This window comes from Ailuropoda melanoleuca, chromosome 4, assembly GCF_002007445.2.
Source record: "Ailuropoda melanoleuca isolate Jingjing chromosome 4, ASM200744v2, whole genome shotgun sequence".
NCBI classification, from domain to species: Eukaryota; Metazoa; Chordata; class Mammalia; order Carnivora; family Ursidae; genus Ailuropoda; species Ailuropoda melanoleuca.
This window is the reverse complement of record NC_048221.1, coordinates 123,018,284-123,037,016: the sequence shown is the minus strand read 5'-3', so window position 1 is coordinate 123,037,016 and position 18,733 is coordinate 123,018,284. Positions and strand designations below refer to the sequence as shown.

Here is an 18,733-nt window from a genome sequence, read left to right as displayed (position 1 = left end):
TCCCCTTTAGCGCTAGTTGGGTTCTAGCCTCTCTCGCCGCCTCTAGCGTCATCGAAGCCTCTCTAGGCACGAGGCGTCTCTATGGTAGAGTGGGCGGAGCCAGGAGAAAGATGGCGGCCCCCGCGGAGGCAGCTGAGTCGCAGGCTTCGGGGGGTCCTCGGCCCCCAGTTTGTCTCTTGGTGTTGGGAATGGCGGGATCTGGGAAAACCACCTTTGTGCAGGTGACGTACACGGCGCGAGCGTAGTAGGTGCGCGCGAGAGGTTGTCAAGTGGTGGGCGGAAGGCCAGGGAGAACGGGAGCGAGGTCTCTCAGGGGAGTTGGAGGGGACCCGCGTGTGGCTTTAAGGAACTTGCTAGCAACTCCGGTTCCTTCCTAAGCTGGCCTTTTCGGACTCTTCTTCGCACCCGCAGTTCATATTTGGTACAACTTAGCACGTTGTTCTGGGATTATCTTACCGGTAAAATTGCCGACTCCTCGAAGGCAGAGGCTTACATATCACTGGCAATTAATACAGTGCTAGCGCACAGGCTTTTGGTGTAGATTACTGAAGAATTATTTCCTGCGCAGTTCTTATGTTTCAAGCACTGGAGACACAGCGATTGAATTTGACGAGGTTCCCGCTTTTTGGAGCTAATATTTTAATGGAGTGATAGAAAAAAAACCTCACACAAATCAAGTAAATAAGTGATCGAGAATAGGGCAGACTCTGTTAGATGGGTGTTAAAGAAAAGATAGCATTTATGAGAGTTGAATGTTGGAGGTGAATATGGGGGACGAATATTTCAGGTAGAGGGAATGTAAGTGGCAGAAGTCTTCAGTTGTGATTGATAAAGGAATCTTGGCCCCTTATCATTACCTCTTTGTGTCACTCCCTCCCTCTTCTCATAACTCTGCAGAGGCTTACTGGACATCTGCATAGCCAAGGATCTCCACCTTATGTGATTAATCTGGACCCAGCTGTACATGAAGTACCCTTTCCTGCCAATATTGGTGAGTAAATTGTAACTGTGCGAAGTCCCTCAGAAAATGGAAAGCCCACCAGTCTTTAATGCTTTCATTTTCATTTTTTTTAAAAGATTTTATTTATTGAGAGAGAGCGAGAGAGCGAGAGAGCAGGGGAAGGGGCAGAGGGAGAGGGAGAAGTCTCCCTCCATCCCAGGACCCTGGGATCATGCCCTCAACCGAAGTCAGACACTTAACTAACTGAGCCACCCAGGTGCCCCTCATTTTCATTTCTTCTAAACTACTTTCATTTTCCATGAATTTCCTAGAATCTCTAAATAAGCCTCCTCCCTTATTCTCATTTTCCTTTGTTTACTCCTTTCCCTAAGTAAGTTTATTTCCTTACCTCTCACTGTTATCTCTCCCTTCTTTCTGACCAGATGGTGTCAGGCTATCGTTATTTGGGATAATAACAGTCCTCTCACCTCAAGGTCATAAAACCTTCAGCAGGCTCTGATACCTAAACCTGTTTTATTTAGTTTCTTTTCTCAAAAGTTTAGAGAAAGGATTTTTGTGTGGTAGCTCACTTACTGCTCTATAGGAACCTTTCTTCCACTCCCAAAGTTACATGGGAAAATGTGTATATATATGCATATATGCATTGTTTTGGGGAGAGGTTTCTAGTTATCATCAAACTTTCAGAGAATTTGTGAAAAAAATTAAGAGTGGATATGATTCAGTGTTACGATTCTTGATAGGATCTAGGGGCCTCCTGATTTCCAGGGTGTCACTGTGCTAATCCTCTCCCTCTTTGTTTCTTCTTAATCCTTTAAACTGCTTGTACCCCAATCATACTAATAAAGGAAAATCTTGTTAAGCAGAGATCATCTTGGGAAGAGTTTGGGGAAAAGTTGATATCTTTTCATTTAAAGGATGGACTTCTATCTGTTTGTTGATAGAGGACTGGATAAAGAAGATGTGAGATATATACATATATATACGGGTATATATATATAATGTATATATACACACATATATATATGTATATATACACATATGTGTATATATACACATATATATATGTATATCATGGAAAATTACTCAGACATAAAAAAGAATGAAATCTTACCATTTGGGATAACGTGGATGGACCTAGAGGGTGTTATGTTAAGTGAAATAAACCAAGACAGAGAAAGACAAATACCTTATGATTTCACTTATATGTAGAATCTAAAAAACAAAACAAAGCAGAAACAGACTCATAGATACAGGAAACAAACTGTTGGTTACCAGAGCAGGGAGGAGTTGGGAGGTGAGGGAAATAGGTGAAGGGGATTAAGAGATACAAACATCCAGGTATGCTGTAAGTCATGGGGATATGACATACAGCATAGGGAATATAGTCAATAATATAACTTTGTATGGTGACAGATGGTAACCAGACTTATTGTGGAGATCATTTTGAAATATATAAAAATATTGAATCATTATGATGTAAACCTGAAACTAGTAAGATGCTATGTGTCAACTATACCTAAAGTTTTTTATTTTTTTATTTTTTATTTTTTTTTAAAGATTTTATTTATTTATTTGACAGAGATAGAGACAGCCAGTGAGAGAGGGAACACAAGCAGGGGGAGTGGGAGAGGAAGAAGCAGGCTTATAGCGGAGGAGCCTGATGTGGGGCTCGATCCCACAACGCCGGGATCACGCCCTGAGCCGAAGGCAGACGCTTAACCGCTGTGCCACCCAGGCGCCCCTATACCTAAAGTCTTTAAAAAAGATGGAATTCTAATAGGTGGTGGGGTCTACAGGCTGGTAGACAGGTTTAGTTAGATATTACCAGATGCATTAATTCCCTTCGAAAAATCATGTCTGCATTACCTTCGTTACCAGCAGGCAGTTAGTAAATAAACTTTTTTCTTGATTTTAGCTCCCTTTTTCTTTTCTTAATTTTTATTTTTACTTTTATTTTAATTCTAGTATAGTTAGCATTCAATATTATAGTAGTGTCAGTGTACAATATAGTGATTCAACAATTCTGCATTTTTTTTTTTTAGCTCCCTTTTTCTGTGCGTATGGTCACTGATAAGGTATTTAGGTTGTACAAAACTTTTCTCCAGGGGCGCCTGGGTAGCTTAGTTGGTTAAGCATCCAACTCTTGGTTTCAGCTCAGTTCATGATCTCAGGATCATGGGATCGAGCCCCTCATTGGGCTACAGCTCAGTGGGGAGTCTGCTTAAGATTCTTTCCCTTTCCATCACCCTCCCTCTTTGCTCCTTCCCCTGCTCTTGTGTGGTCTCTCTCTCAAGTTAAGGGAAAAAAAAATCTCAAAATCAAAAGCAAAAAACCCCGCAAAACCCCCAGCTTGGCCACATTACTTAAAAAACAAACAAATAAAACTTTTCTCCTTGTCTCAGACCATTTCTACCATAACTTCTGAGCTCTTAGGCTAACATTTTTCATGGGTTACTTCCCGGTTATCTTTTGTAAGGAAGGAAACCTGTGTGAAGCTGGGGGGAATTAGTAGAAGAGAATTCAGACAAGGGAAGCCTGAAAGGCTGGTTTCAGCTTCTTGCTGGGAGAGGAGGTACTTCTGCCTTTCTGTTCTTCTCTTCATGATCTTGTTTTTTTTCCCTATCACAGTTAGATGACCTTAGCTTAAAAATTTAGAAAACAGATTTGAAAAGTAAATGAGATATACCAAGAGAGAAACTTAATTCTTTTCCTCAGAGGAAGCAGAGATGATTGGAGAGGCCCATTGTCTGAGGATACTATATAGGTGGAGGGTCTCAAACTACATTGTTTCTATGTGTTAAATTCCAGTGAATTCTTTTTCTCCCCCCAGATATTCGTGACACTGTGAAGTATAAAGAAGTCATGAAACAGTATCCTTTTCAGCATCTGCTTCCGTGCTGACTCATCCCTGACTGGTTACTGTCTATTTTTTGTGGCTTTGAGAGTGTTTTTGCATTTCTTTGTGAAACATACTAGCAAAAGCATTTAATTGCTTTAAAGTAATTTAATTAGGAGGATGGAAAGATGAATGGAAGGAGAGGTATTTTTAGGTGATTAGAAATACTGTTTCGGCTTGTGGTTTCAGTTTTCTTACCATCTTCCCAGACTACCAGGCTGTTGTGAATAGAGAGCATGGAGAGTGAGAGGCTAGCTGGTGCTGTGCCTGGTTCCACAAAGTAGTATCGCCTTGGAGGCCACTGCCTCCTCTGACTGGGAGACTCAGAAATAAGTAGGTTTATTTAGGAGGATCAACTCTTAGTACATTGCTGTATGAAATGTGCACTTTCCATGTAGATGGGCCTAATGGATAGACTAATTCTAATTAGCAGGTTGCTTGATCAGTGAGGATCAGAGCAAGGAGTGTGAGATCTTAATGATATTTTAAGATGATCTTAATGGCTAATGCTATTAAGCTGTCACTGCCAGATCCATCTGTCTTTTACATTTTGGTCACCTTAATTTCTTCATTTTGCCTTGGCATCCCCAAAATGATAAAGGAATGAGGAAGATGTTGATAATGAAAATTCCTTGTGAGGTTAAGATTATGTGGTATGTCAAGGATTAGCTGCCAGTATCCGTTCATGGAGCACTAATGTTACAACGCTGTTTGTGTGAATGATATCCTAAGTGTGAATTTCATCATCTAAATTGATCTGTAAGTAATTTAAATCCTCAACTTAGTGTCCAGGTATGGACTTGGGCCCAATGGTGGTATAGTGACATCACTCAATCTCTTTGCTACCAGATTTGATCAGGTATGTCTGTCCTTACTTTATAGGCATCGCTGTGTAAAAACCTGTGACTTTTAAATGCCTTAGCTTGCTCACATTGAGAGAGAAGAGCAATAAACCTGGATATACATAGAAAATAAGTACGCATTTTGGTAGAGAAGTAGGTTATGATAGGATGATCAATGTTGTGAGACACTTCACATTTAGCATTTGTGACGGCCAATAAAACAAAAATCCAGGTTCTTTTCTTGATCTTGGCTTGTAGTGTCACCTTGAGGATGGAGTGGAGGGTTGAGGAGTGGGTAGGAGGCATGGAATGGAAAGATAATGGGGCTTTTTACATATGACAAATAATTGTCACTGTTTAAGTTTTTCTCTACCACCTATTTCCATAAGAGTGTTTTGTAATCACTAATTTTTTACCCTGATGTCACTCCGTGGGACAAGCTGTTAACATTTTACTGAAGCACCAAGAAATACATCCCGACAGTGACAGATCGTCTTTACCTTCTCAGGACCTTGCAGTATACTCTGGGGTGTTGCAGTGCAGCCGGTGTGGCTGTGTTTCTTTAGTTCATTGAGTTGATTAGGTGGTGCCTTAAGATTGAGAACACAGAGATTGAATAGTCGATAGTGCCTGTAAGGCAGGCTACCCTAGAAAGGGTGATTTCTGTGTTGAGAGTGGATCCTGTTGTATCTGGCATCTTTTTCTTTTAGGTGATGAAATTTATCGAGAAGGCCCAGAACATGTCTAAGTAAGTCATTTCAGTTTAACACCAATTTATTACTCTGTAGTTGACATGTCTTGAGGATTTCAGGATACCATCAAACTCTGAAAGGGTGTAGATTGAGATGAAACCATTAGAAGTGGAAAAAAAAAAAAAAGGGGGAAAAAAAAAAAAAAAAAACCCAAACAAAAAATCCACATTAAGGTGATATACAGTGAAGAGCTAGATTTAACAGTATCCTGCCCCCAATCACTGTCATATATGCCCATGGCTTCCTAGGAGGTATTTTTTGAAACTTTGTCCAAATTCAGTTGTCTACCTGCCTTCTCTTGGGAAAACCCCATTTGTTGGCATTAAAATCTCTGAAACACCTTTCTAACCCTTGTTTAAAAATAAATCTTAAAAAGAAAAAAAGACCATATGCTCATTATAGAGAATTAAAACCATGCATAATATTTAAAAGATGAAACTATTTCACTGTAATTCCCAGTAGAAATAACTATCATCATTATTACTATATATTGTGTGATATTATTTTATAATGTATAACAAATAGTATTATTATATTATATGTATTATTGTCATTATTACTATCAGTGACCATTATTCCACATATTTCCATGCATATATACGTAGAAGGATGGATGGATAAGGTGTTTCACAAAAATGTTTTTATAAAAAACTACTAGAGATAGTTTAAAAAAAAATAATAGCTTTATTGAGATATAAATTCACATACCAAAGGTGCATTCTAATTTTTGAGTATACAGTGTAGTGGTTTTTAGTATGTTCATAAAGTTATATACTGATCACCACTATCTAATTTCCAGAACTTTCTCTTCATCCTGAAAAGTAATTCTATACTCATTAGCAGTTCCTGTTATTCTCCCTTCCCACCCCAGCTCTGGGTGGCTGCACAATTTTACATTCTCACCAGCATCGTGTGAGGGTTCCTGGTCCACACCCTCACCAACACTTGTTATTGTCCCTGTTTTTGGTTATACCCATGTCAGTGAGTGTGAAGTGTCTCATTGTGTTATCAGATTTGATTTATATTTCCTCAGTGATTAAAGATGTTAAACATCATTTTATGTACTTTTTGGCCATTGATATGTATTTGGAGAAATGTCTTCAAAAATTTTTGCTCATTTTTAAAAACAGCTTTATTTAGATGTAATTTATATACCATTTAAAGCATACAGTCCAGTGGCTTTTAGTATATTCACAGAATTGTGCAACCATAACTGTAGTCACTTTTGGAATATTTCCATCACCTCAAGAAGAAACCCTTTATTTAGCTCTTAACTCCCCTATTCCTCTATTCCTCCTTTCCCTCCACCTACCTTCCCTCCCACCCCCACCCCAAGAAACCAGATGGTTTCCCAAGAGATTTGCCTTCTGGTTTTGTTTCTCTCTCATTTTTAATGCAGTGTGTTTCTAAAACTATCACAGTTCCCTGTGTGAGCATTCGCAGCAGTATGTGGACTGCTGCTCCTGCCTGGTAGCATGAATATTGCACGTTGAACAGAGCCTGGGGGAACGTGGTATACGTTTTAAGGGCAGTGGGAAGAAGTTAGACTTGACAGTGTGGAGAGGTTATTCCAGTCTCGGGTAACCAGGTGTTCGGTGTTCTGTGTGCAGAATATCTTTCAGCATTGCACAGGTGTAATACTTCTTTAACGGTCATTCTTGACACAGGTATGTCTTGATTGACACACCCGGACAGATTGAAGTGTTCACGTGGTCAGCTTCTGGGACAATCATCACTGAGGCCCTGGCGAGTATTGTAGGACTGGTTACTGAGAGTAACTAGAGAGCTGGACTGGTTAAGCATCTTTTTATTGCATGGGACCGTATGTGGGAGGGAGTTGTGGAAGCTCTGTATACCCTGCCTCAGGTGGTTCTCCCTTGCTAAGGAAGGTGGGAAAAGAGACTGGGGGTAGATCATGAGCCCTTGGACTAAGGCTGTGATTATTTTGTGGCTTCAGGCATCCTCATTTCCAACAGTTGTCATTTATGTAATGGACACATCAAGGAGTACCAACCCAGTGACCTTCATGTCCAATATGCTGTATGCCTGCAGGTAATTGATTGCTGGTGGGCATGCTATGACATCAAGGTGGGAGGCGGCCTCTTTCCTCTTTTGTATTTGAGTCCTGAGTGCTTGCCAACCTTTGTGCTCATTCAGATGTGCCCCTCGGTTTAGTAGTTGTGAGCTGGGGAGAGGTTAGAAGAGAAAAGAGGCACTTGTGTTGGCATTCTCTATGAGCAGCTTCTCAGCTTCCTGCCTTGCTTGTTGCAGAAACAGGCGGTGTATGAATATGAACCTTTTGGTAGTTGCTCCTGGTTGAATGAAACAAGTCTAAAAAGAATAGTGCCCTCTGGTCTAAATGCTCCTTTTCTGTGTTGTGATATGTAGAGTTAACTTACAATATGAGAGATTATGAATAAAGAGATTTATCAGTAATTCCACAAAGCACAAGTTTGCCCCAACTTGGTGTCATTAGGGACAGAAGGACGTGCCTCACCAAGGTATGTGAATGCAGTAGACATAGGAGCAAGGCGAACTATTATTAAATCTGAGAGAATTTATTTGGGGGGGGTACACAGAAGCCATTACCAGCATTTGTGCCTTCTAATATGACTAGAGATATCCCTTCTTAGATGCAAGAAATCCTTGTCTAAATAGAAATCTGATGACTGATAGCGTTTTTTTGTTTCCATATTTGTTAAATGTTTAAAAGACAATTACTTGGTACAACCAACCAGACCAAAAACCCATACACAAAAAACAAGGTCGGTATCAAAGCATTATTATTCCAAGAAGGAAAGAGAATGTGTGTGTGTTTTTTGCTTGATAGTAATGGTGGTTTTTCCTCTTGGGAGAGGAGAGTGTGAGGGCTGTGTGAGAATGGATACCTTTGTGTAGAGTCTGAACCCATTGCACTTCTCTTTACTTAGTTCCAACTCACTGACACTGGGCAAGCAAGAGCTTAAGTGTTTTTTACTAATAATGTCTTAATGTTTGATTTTTAGCATCTTGTACAAAACCAAGCTGCCTTTCATTGTGGTTATGAATAAAGTAAGTGGATCCTTCCTGTTGTGGGTCAGTATTTCTTTTTCATCAGCACCTTGTGTTATTGGAAGGTTTGGGTAGGTGAGGATTTTCACATGTCGGAGAACAGATTCAAACTTATCTGAAAGTCATGAGCACTTGTATGAAAAAGATTCAATCAGATTGAATGAATATTTATCACTGGCTCTCATCAAAGTAATTTTAAACTAGAGAGAGTAGCCCCTCAACCAGAGCATATAGGTTATCCCTCAGAATTGCAACTGTGTATATGGGGGAGTGACTGCTAGTTTACTGGCTGTCACAAAACAGAAAACTTCACTGTTGTTGGGTTGAGAGGTAGGATTCAAGAGACTACATGACTTCAGAGCCTAGAATGTGCTGGTATCTACTCTCGCTGTGGTCACTTGGCAGTGGATAGTGAAGGGTCTGCTTCAACCAAGAGAACACATATCTTCATTTCATTATTTATAGTAGTCTTGGCCCTTTAGAGTTTGTTGTAGTGGAGGAGGAAATGGGGGAAGCAGAGAAAAAATATATGAATAATTGCTTTGTTGTTGCCTCTTAATTAAAATTTTTTTGATGTTTGATATCTAAGCACATCTCTGGTTGCTAATAGTTGACTTCTCTCTGGTACAGACTGACATCATTGATCACAGTTTTGCAGTGGAATGGATGCAAGATTTTGAGGCTTTCCAAGAGGCCTTGAATCAAGAGACTACATACGTCAGTAACCTGACTCGTTCAATGAGCCTGGTGTTAGATGAGTTTTACAGCTCACTTAGGGTAAACTTTCTCCTCTGCTTATACTGACAGTCCCTTCAGACGACCCCTTAACCTGTAGGGCTGGCTTTGAACCTATCTTAGAAAAGAAGTTTGTTACCTTCATAAAAAAAGCATTTAAACATTACTTATTAAAAATTGGTGTTTTGTGGGTTTTTTTTCATTCTTTTGCATGTTGCTGTCCAGTTTTAAACCTGGAGGTTTAAAAGATAAATAAGGTAGGGGCACCTGGCTGGCTCAGTCAGTAGAGCATATGGCTGGCTCTTAATCTTGGGGTCGTGAGTTTGAGCCCCACGTTGGGCACTGAGATTCCTTAAAAAAAAAAAAAAGATAAATAAGGTAAAGACCCTCCCTTTGGAGTTTATGGTTTAGTTTGAAGAGAAGGCTACACACAGAATTGGAACTTGATGTATTGTGGTAAGGACCTTGGAGGTTGGGCCTGATGCTCGTGAGGGGCAGATCACTCTTGAAATGAGGAATTTTGGAGGATATAGCATTAGAGGTATGCTTTGAAGGAAGGGTTTATTTTTTATTTTATTTTTTATTTTTTTTAAGATTTTACTTATTTGTGTGTGTGTGTGTGTGTGTGCGCATGCGCGTGAGAGCGTGAGCACGAGCCGGGGAGCGGCAGGCAGAGGGAGAAGCAGACTCCCTGCTAAGCAGGGAGCCCAATGTAGGACCCAATCCCAGGACCCTGGGATCACAACCCGAGCTGAAGGCAGATGCTTAACCGACTGAGCCACCCAGGCACCCAGGAAAGGTATGAATTGTATAAGCAAAAGTGCATTGGGGTGGCAGGAGGATGGTAATTGCCCAAGCAAAGGCATTGCGATACTGACTTTTATAGAGAACAGTAGTTGGATTTGATAGGGAATAGATGAGAAGTCTTGCTCTGTGTTTCTCCTAATTCTTTTTTTTCTAGTCCTCTCTTTTCCATAGACTTTTTTCCATGGCTTTTGAGTATGTGTGCTGTTTTGTTTTGTTTTAGCTTCACTCTTTGCCAGAGACTTCCTGAAGTATCTTAACAACTTTTATGAAGTCTTATGATTTTTGAACAAAGTAATGTACACCATTTAAAAATACATGGTTTCCTCAGTGGCAGTGATGCTTTTGGCAGGTGGTGGGTGTGTCTGCTGTTCTGGGTACAGGCTTAGATGAACTCTTCGTGCAAGTGACCAGTGCTGCAGAAGAATATGAAAGGTAAGGATAAAGGAAAATCCCGTTGATGACATTTTTAATAACCTACAATCTGATATGATAGCTGTTTTGCCAGCGAAACATTTTGGTTTTTCATAGTGTAGGTATTATATTTGCCACGTGTATATGTACTGGATCTGTATGTGTACACTTAAGGGTAACAAGTCCCCATTAACCTTTTAAAAAAATAGTAGTATAAAGCCTTCGCTGTATTGAATGATTAAGAGCAGGAGTCTTCAGACTTTTTTTGTAAAAAGCCAGATAGTAAATACTTTAGGCTTTTATGGGCCATACGATCTTTGTTGCAGTTGCTCAACAGTCATTGTAGGGCAAAAGCATCCATAAACAATTTGCAAATGATGGGGCATGGCTGTATTCCAGTAAAACTTCATTTACAAAAATAGGCATGATTTGGCCTGTTCGCCACATTGGCTGACCCTGGATTAAGAACAGAGACTTTGGAGTCAGACAAACCTGGGTTGGATTTCTATTTTCTCCACTGAATAAATGAGTGGCCTTAGCAAGTTTTCATCATTTGTAGATCACGGATAATAACATTTATTGTTAAGGTTGTTAGCATTATTTGAGAAAATATATCCAAGCACCTAGAATGATTGCTGACACATAGCAAGCACACTTCATGATAAATGGTTATTACTATTGTCATGGTTAATACTGGAATTCTATTTACTTACAGGAAGGTGTAATCAGAGTACTTTCCTTGGGCTGGTGGCATTATAATTGGCTGCTTACTAGCATGTTCCTTTGGCTTCATACTTAGCAAGATTCTAACAACCACATGGTTTTTAGACACATTCTTTTGATTTTGATTTTGATTCATCAGACAAGGTGTCTTTCTGTGTTCCCAAAGTCTCAGGATAGACCCTTCTGTATCCTTTTGTTATTGCCCAGATAAGCCACACAATTACATACTGGGCTTCCTGAGCCCAACAGGCCTCCTTCTTTTTTTTTTTTTTTCTTAATTTATTTGACAGAGTGTGCGCGCGCGCACACGTACAAGGAGGGAGAGGGAGAAGCAGGCTCCCTGATGAACAGGGAGCCCAATGTGGGGCTTGATCCTAGGACCCTGAGATCATGACTTGAGCCGAAGGCAGACGCTTAACCGACTGAGCCACCCAGGTGCCCCATGCATGCCTCCTTTCTTTGATTCATCTCAGTTTTATCCAAACAAGTGATGAGCTCATGAGTCATGGACTCCAGACTTAATCGTTCCTGGCCAGCAGTCTTTTGTCTCTTTGCTAGTTTCAGTGTGGGGGCCAGCACCTTGACTTTTAATTCCATGGGGATAGAATCTCAGTGACTAGGACTTGTTACATATAATGTTCGGTGAAGTAAGGTCTTCTGTTATTGGCAAGGACCTAGGAAAATAGAAGTGATGTGGGGGCAGGCGGGACAGATTATTAAACAAAGGAATTTAGAAAGTGTTTTCTCTTTCCAGGGAGTATCGTCCTGAATATGAACGTCTGAAGAAGTCATTGGTAAGAGAGGAGGCTATTTCTGTATTTTGGGCCACTAAAAAATAATATCAAACCATGCACTAATCCTCCTGCCATAAATGCTTTTGTTTTGGCTATCAGTGTATCTTTTAGATGTTTGTTATTTAAATTGGTAAATTTGTGTGTGTTCTGTCTAGATGCAGAAGGACCCCCTGATTGTTTTTCTTCTCTTTATTTGAATTTTTTAAAATTTGATTTTTCTTGTTACATTTGCTAAGCACTTCTTGGGTCCCACCCCACTCCTACTCCCGAGGCTCATTTAAGGACTGGTTATAAATTTTTAAGAAAAAAGAGGTGGTTCACAGTGTTTATTCCAAATGATCACTTGACCTGCCCTCTTCAGCTGCATTGGGTCCCTTACCACTGCTGTGTCTGCTTGAGGGATCTTTTGATGTGTTCTTATGTCCAATTTCTGAAACCTCTAATTCTGTCTGCAGAGTCCTCCAGTCTGAACTTGTGCTTCTCTGGGCCCACACTGCTTGGTGTTTCTGTATCTGGCATGTCTCACCTGCCTCAGTGTCTAAATAGCCTCTAGTATTTGTGTATTTAGTCATCTCCTGTTAGAAGTCTGGCATCTAACTCGGGGCTTTTTTTTTTTTTTTTTAAGATTTTATTTATTTTGGAGAGAGAGAGTGAGTGAGTACGTTAGTTGGGGGGAGGGGTGGAGGGAGAGAGAGAATCTTAGGCAGGCTTCACACTCAGCGACCCTGAGATCATGACCTGAGCCAAAATCAAGAGTTGGATGCTTAACTGACTGAGCCACCCAGGAGCCCCTAGGACTCCTTTAATATGAAGATAATTTTCTCTGTGTGTACAGGCCAGTGCGCAGAGCCAGCAGCAGAAGGAACAACTGGAACGCCTTCGGAAAGATATGGGCTCTGTAGCCTTGGATGCAGGGACTGCTACAGGTATTGGAAGATCTTTTGGTGTTCAGAACTAAAAGGAGGATATACTAAGGATAAAGATAATGTGTTTGAGATTGATCGATGTATTTATTATATCACATTTACTTTGTGTGTGATTTGGAAAGGTAAACTCCTCAAAGTGGTATATAACTATACCACTTTGAGTTCTTCCTCTTTGGGTAGTTTCTGCTTTACTTTGGCAAGATACTCGATATCTTCTCTATTTTCTTAAACACTAAAAAAAAAAAATTAAAGTTGTTAACATACAGTGTATTGTTAGGTTCAGGGTAGAGTTTAATGATTCATTAGTTGCATATAACACCCAGTGGTCATTACATTAAGTGCCCTCCTTAACATCTGTCACCCAATTACTCCATCCTCCCACCCACAGTTTTCTTAACTACTTTTTACCCTCCACCCCCCTGCCTTTTTTTTTTGTTTTGTTTATTTTTACCTATTTTCAGATTAACAGAAAAATTGTGTCGCTAGTATAAGAATTACTATATACATTCAACCAGATTTGCAAATTGTTAACATTCTACCACATTTACTTCATTCTTTTTGTTTTTTCATGTATGGCTTTATATATAAGCATATAAATGTATTTTTAAACAATATATGTTATATATATTCTTTTTTTGAAATCATTTAAGTAATAGATTTACTCTTGAATATGATTTTTGAATACTTGAGCATGTATTTCCTAAAAACAAGGATATTTTGTATAAACTCATTACTAAAAATTAGGAAATTAACTCTGATACTGTTGTCTGATGTGTTCCTTATTTATATGTAGCCATTTGCCCTAGGTAGCAGGAGAAAATCCTGGATCTGTATTGCATTTAGTTGTCTTGACTTTTGTTCCCCTTCTTTGTTTGTCTTTGTATTTCATGGCAGTGACAATTTTGAAGTGTATGGGACAGATATTTTATAGAGTGTTCCTCAGTTTGGGTTTGTCTGATATTCCCTCAGGGCTCAATTCAGGTGGCTCATTGTTGGCTGCGCTTGACAGAAGTGAAGTTGTGATTGTTCCATGCATGACATCTGGAGGCCCACGATGTAGATTTGTCCCATCATTGGTGGTGTTAATTTTGATTACTCGCTTAAAGTGGTGTCTGCCAGGTTTTCATTATAAAGTTATTTTTCCCTTTATAACATAATAAGTATTTTGTTGGGTGGTGCTTTGAGACCATACGAATATCCTTTTAATTTTCACGTGTTTACCCACTCATTTCAGTGTCCATTAATGTAATAGAGATAGTATCCGTTTTTCTGTGATGCCTGTTATTAGAAATATTTTCTGTTTGTCACTTGTTTTTTGATTTTGTCCATGGTGTTATTTTGCCAGGTGAAAGTTTTTGTTTTGTTTTGATGTAGTCAGATTTACTTGCCTTCTCTTTTACTGAATCTGGATTTTGAGTCATAATTGGGAATCCCATACCTATACTGTGTCAAAGAGGAATTCACTCGTGTTTTATTGTAGTACTTATATGGTTTCATTGTATTTATTTTTTAAAAATTTATTTGAGAGAGAACGAGTGAGCGAGAGAGAGCTCGAGTGGGGGAAGGGGCAAAGGGAGAAGGAGAAGCAGACTTCCCATCGAGGAGGGAGCCTGATGCGGGACTCGATCCCAGGACCGTGGGATTATGATCTGAGCTGAAGGCAGACTCTTAACTCACTGAGCCACCCAGGTGCCCCATTATCTATACTTAAAGATTTTTATTTATATGAGAGAGAGAGAGAGAGAGAGAAAAAACGATCCGTGTGAGCAGGGGGAAGGAGCAGAGGGGGAAGGAGAGGGAGGAGAAAGAATCTCCAGCAGGCTCTGCACTGAGCACGGAAACCAAGTGGGCCTTGATCTCGTGACCCTGAGATCACGACCTGAGCTGGAACCAAGAGTCAGAGGCTTAACCGACTGAGCCACCCAGGTGCCTCTCATTTTCTGCATTTAGATCCCTGATCCATTTAGAGTTTATTCCTGGGTATGGTGTAAAGTATAGGTCTGTGTTACCGTTTTCATAAGCAGTTGTACCTGCACTGTTTCTCAAAAAGTCTGCCTTTGCCGCAGCGATCTGAGATGCTACCTGTATGGTATACTAACGTTCCGTGAGTACTTGGGTGTATTTTTGGACTTCCCATTTTATTCTTCTGGACTGTCATTTATGTGTCTGTACCACACTGTTACAATTATGTAGGGCCTTTATAGAATGTTTTAATGTCTGCCATGGCTAGTCCCTTTCCATATTTTTCTTTTTTGGTGTTTCCCTGGCTATTCTTGCATGTTTGTTTTTGCACATGAACTTTAGCATCAGCTTATTTTGTTTGCTAAAAAAACTTTTTGGTATTTTTATTGGCATTGCATGATGTACGTTAATATAGGGTGAACTGCAAACTCATGTTGAGTCTCCCTATTCAAGAACAAGGAATATGTTTATATTTTCAAGTGTACTTTTGTATTTTTCAGGAGTTTTCCTCATGTGGTTTTTGCATAGGTCTTTTTTTTTTTTTTTAAGATTTTATTTATTTATTTGACAGAGATAGAGACAGCCAGTGAGAGAGGGAACACAAGCAGGGGGAGTGGGAGAGGAAGAAGCAGGCTCATAGCGGAGGAGCCTGATGTGGGGCTCGATCCCACAACGCCGGGATCATGCCCTGAGCCAAAGGCAGACTCTTAACCGCTGTGCCACCCAGGCGCCCCTGCTTAGGTCTTGTTAAAATTTTCCAAGTATTTTATCTTCTTTGTCAGTGTTGAAAATGGAATTTTTTGAACCATTATATCTTCAAACTGGTTGTGTTTGTGTATATGAAAGCTTTTTTTTTTTTTAAGATTTTATTTATTTATTTATTTATTTATTTATTTATTTGACAGAGAGAGACAGCCAGCGAGAGAGGGAACACAAGCAGGGGGAGTGGGAGAGGAAGAAGCAGGCTCCCAGCGGAGGAGCCTGATGTGGGGGCTCGATCCCAGAACGCCAGGATCACGCCCTGAGCCGAAGGCAGACGCTTAACGACTGAGCCACCCAGGCGCCCCTATATGAAGGCTTTTCATTTCCATATATTAGTCTTTATATTTTGCTACTTTACTGAATTTTTTTGGTTTTTAATATTTTTTAAAGATTTATTTGAGAGAGAGAGAATACATGCATGGAATGGGAGTGGCACTAGGGGAGGGTGAGGAAGAGAGAAAGAATTAGAAGCAGACTCTGTGCTGAGCAAGGAGCCCAATGTGGGGCTCGATCCCATGACCCATGAGATCATGACTTGAGCCGAAACCTAAGAATCAGTTGCTCAACCGACTGAGCCACCAGGTGCCCCTGAATTTTCTTATTATTTGAATTAATTTTGTCATTGATTCTTAGGGGTTTCTAGGTTGGTGCTCATACTCAGTATCTCTGCACCCCCACCCACTGGCACTTACGGATGGACTGGCCTTTAAAGGAATGAAACTGTTCACAAAAGCTGTTGCTCTATCTTCACTAGACAATGGCAAAGCCACTTGGAGGGGGAGATGCTAGAAACTGGCTGGGTTTACCAGTTACGTGAACTCGCCTGGCCGTCCTTGTTGTGCACCTCAGCGACATCAATTTCTGTGCTCCTTATCAGTCAAGATTATGTGAAGTAGCAAATGTTAAATCTGCTGCAAAAGGTCTTCCACACTCAGATAACCTGTTAAAGGCTGGGGACTTGCAGTAAATTATTTGGGGAAAATCACAAGTATAGCTGGGCACGGACTGAAGCACTGTTAGCACGCCATGTCACCACAGGCCCCTTGAGATTTGTGTCTCTTGGTGTTGCTGCTGTTGGCCTCCTTCCTCCCTAGCTGACTTCTCTCCAGCTAGGCTCCTGAAGAGAGTGGTCATGTCCTCCCATGGCTCCACGATATTTGGCATCTTTTTAGGTTCTCCTAGAGTCCAACCCTTGCAGGCTGAATCCCCTGCACAGAAATGAGGTGCTTTGCCTTTGATTGGCACTTAGCCCTTGTTCACTTTCCCCGAGTAGGGAATTTGCCTCTATTAGTATATTCAATTTCCCATTTTCTTCTCTCCCTCTTTTCCTTTACTGTCTGTCATTTCATCTATTCTCTTCAGACCCTCAGAACTTAAATTTCCACCAGGAATCTTCCTTCATGCACCGCACTTTCACGCTGACTCGCCAGCACGCTGCATCTGCTCAGATGTCTTTAGTCTTCATAGGAAAAACTATAGCGTCTTCTAAGCTGTGAGCTACTAAGAACGAATGACGTTCCTACCAGGACAAGCTACTTGAGAATTATTTTTCTCAGCTTAAAAATAGCACCTTTTGGGTTACAGGGATCCTGAATTTTGTGAACTACACTACTGTAAAAATGTTAAGTGGTATTAACAATAATACATTTAGAAGAGGTAAGATTCTGCACTTCTATTTATCACAAGCACTTTCATCCTGCCAATTTATAATCATAGTTACTGAATCAAAATCACCGTTTCGAGGAGGCATAGGTTCATGATGTGCTACTGACAGGTGTTTTCTCTGTAGACAGCTTCTCTCCTGCGCTTGACCCTTCTGACTTGATCTTGACTCGGGGAACTTTGGATGAAGAAGATGAGGAAGCGGACAGTGACACTGATGATATTGATCACAGAGGTGAGAGGTGGCTGAGGTGGCTCATGAGAAGAGAGTAGCTGCTTATCTCATGTCGTTTGCTCAGGAGCTTCTTGTTGAGAGAAACCTTACGCGTGCAGCAGAGATGGCACCGGATACAGTGGTGGGGAAGAGTTCCATGTATTGAGTTCCTGGCCTTTCTACTGAATGGTTCATACTGAGCTCATTACAGGCTTTTTATTAGCCTCTTGTCTTCTCATCTTTAGGTCCTAACTCAGTTTGAGAAATCCAGGATTTTTGTTTGGTGTAATTACTGTTTTAAGAATACATGAGGCAGGGTGGGGCATGGGGGAGGGGAGAGAATGCATAAGGAGGCCTCAGCAGACCGAGACTGGTTAGAAGGGACTGTAACACTGAGGATAGTATGGCTCTGGAAACCCAAAAGGGTTCCACCTGGCATAGTTTTATGGACTTTGAACAGAATCTCTTTCTTGAAACAACCCTTTTTGGTTCTTGCTACGACCAAGAGCAAACCTGTCTTTACCATCCAGTGTGCTGGATGCTAACATCCAAACTGCCTCATTGACTCAGATTTATTGAGGTGTAATTTACAAACTGTAAAGCCCACCCTTTTTGACTGTATGGTTTGATGAGTTTTAACAAATATATGTGCACTTGTAACAGCCATCATAGTCAAGATACAAAAACAAGATACAAAAACAAGATGCTTGTTTTTACTCGGTCTCCTGCCCGCACACTTTGTTTTTGGCAATCACTAATCTAATTCCTGTTCCTATAATTTTGCTTTTTCCAGAAAGTTGTGTAATTGGAATCACAGTATTTAGCTTTTTCAATTTGACTCTTTTCAGTCAGTGTAATGTTTTTGTAATCCATCCACGTATCAGAAGTATGTTCTTTTTATTGATGAACAATAGTCCATGATGTGGCTTTCACCACCAGTCATTTAGTCATTCATCGGCTGATCGCCATTAGGGTTGTTTCCAGATTTTAGCTATTATGAATAAAGTTGCTGTATATATTTCTCTTGGCTAAAAATACCTAGGAGTGGGACCTCATTTTAGTTTTTATGGGGGAGGTATTTGCCCCACTCATTTAGTTTAGTTTTTATGAGGGAGGTATTTGCCCCACTTCAGATGAAAGAAACTTTGTTTTGGGCAACATGATAAATAGAGCATGCTTCTGGGAGGTACTTCCTCATTGCGAGAAGTGAACACTTAGTTTATTAGAAGCAGAGT

At 40.4% G+C, this 18,733-nt stretch overlaps 1 protein-coding gene across 4 annotated transcripts in view; it reads left to right on the top strand.

Moving 5' to 3' along the window:
• Positions 1-64: 64 nt before the first annotated feature.
• The window catches only part of GPN1 (GPN-loop GTPase 1), a 22,577-nt gene continuing 3,908 nt past the window's right edge, over positions 65-18,733 (top strand). For 2 of the 4 annotated variants that reach the window (XR_002144270.2, XM_002913804.4), the window contains exons 1-13: positions 65-221; positions 898-991; positions 3,792-3,831; positions 4,650-4,716; positions 5,410-5,447; positions 7,119-7,197; positions 7,409-7,503; positions 8,457-8,502; positions 9,133-9,279; positions 10,394-10,476; positions 11,933-11,972; positions 12,808-12,898; positions 17,412-17,519. Coding sequence is in view for 3 of the 4 variants with exons in the window: in XM_002913804.4 (XP_002913850.2) it covers positions 111-221; positions 898-991; positions 3,792-3,831; positions 4,650-4,716; positions 5,410-5,447; positions 7,119-7,197; positions 7,409-7,503; positions 8,457-8,502; positions 9,133-9,279; positions 10,394-10,476; positions 11,933-11,972; positions 12,808-12,898; positions 17,412-17,519 (1,039 nt within the window). In the remaining variant the exon portion in view is untranslated. Of the gene's footprint in view, positions 249-897; positions 992-3,791; positions 3,832-4,649; positions 4,717-5,409; positions 5,448-7,112; positions 7,198-7,408; positions 7,504-8,456; positions 8,503-9,132; positions 9,280-10,393; positions 10,477-11,932; positions 11,973-12,807; positions 12,899-17,411; positions 17,520-18,733 lie in introns of all 4 variants that reach the window. The other 2 variants (XM_011234681.3, XM_034659725.1) reach the window with 2 other exon arrangements.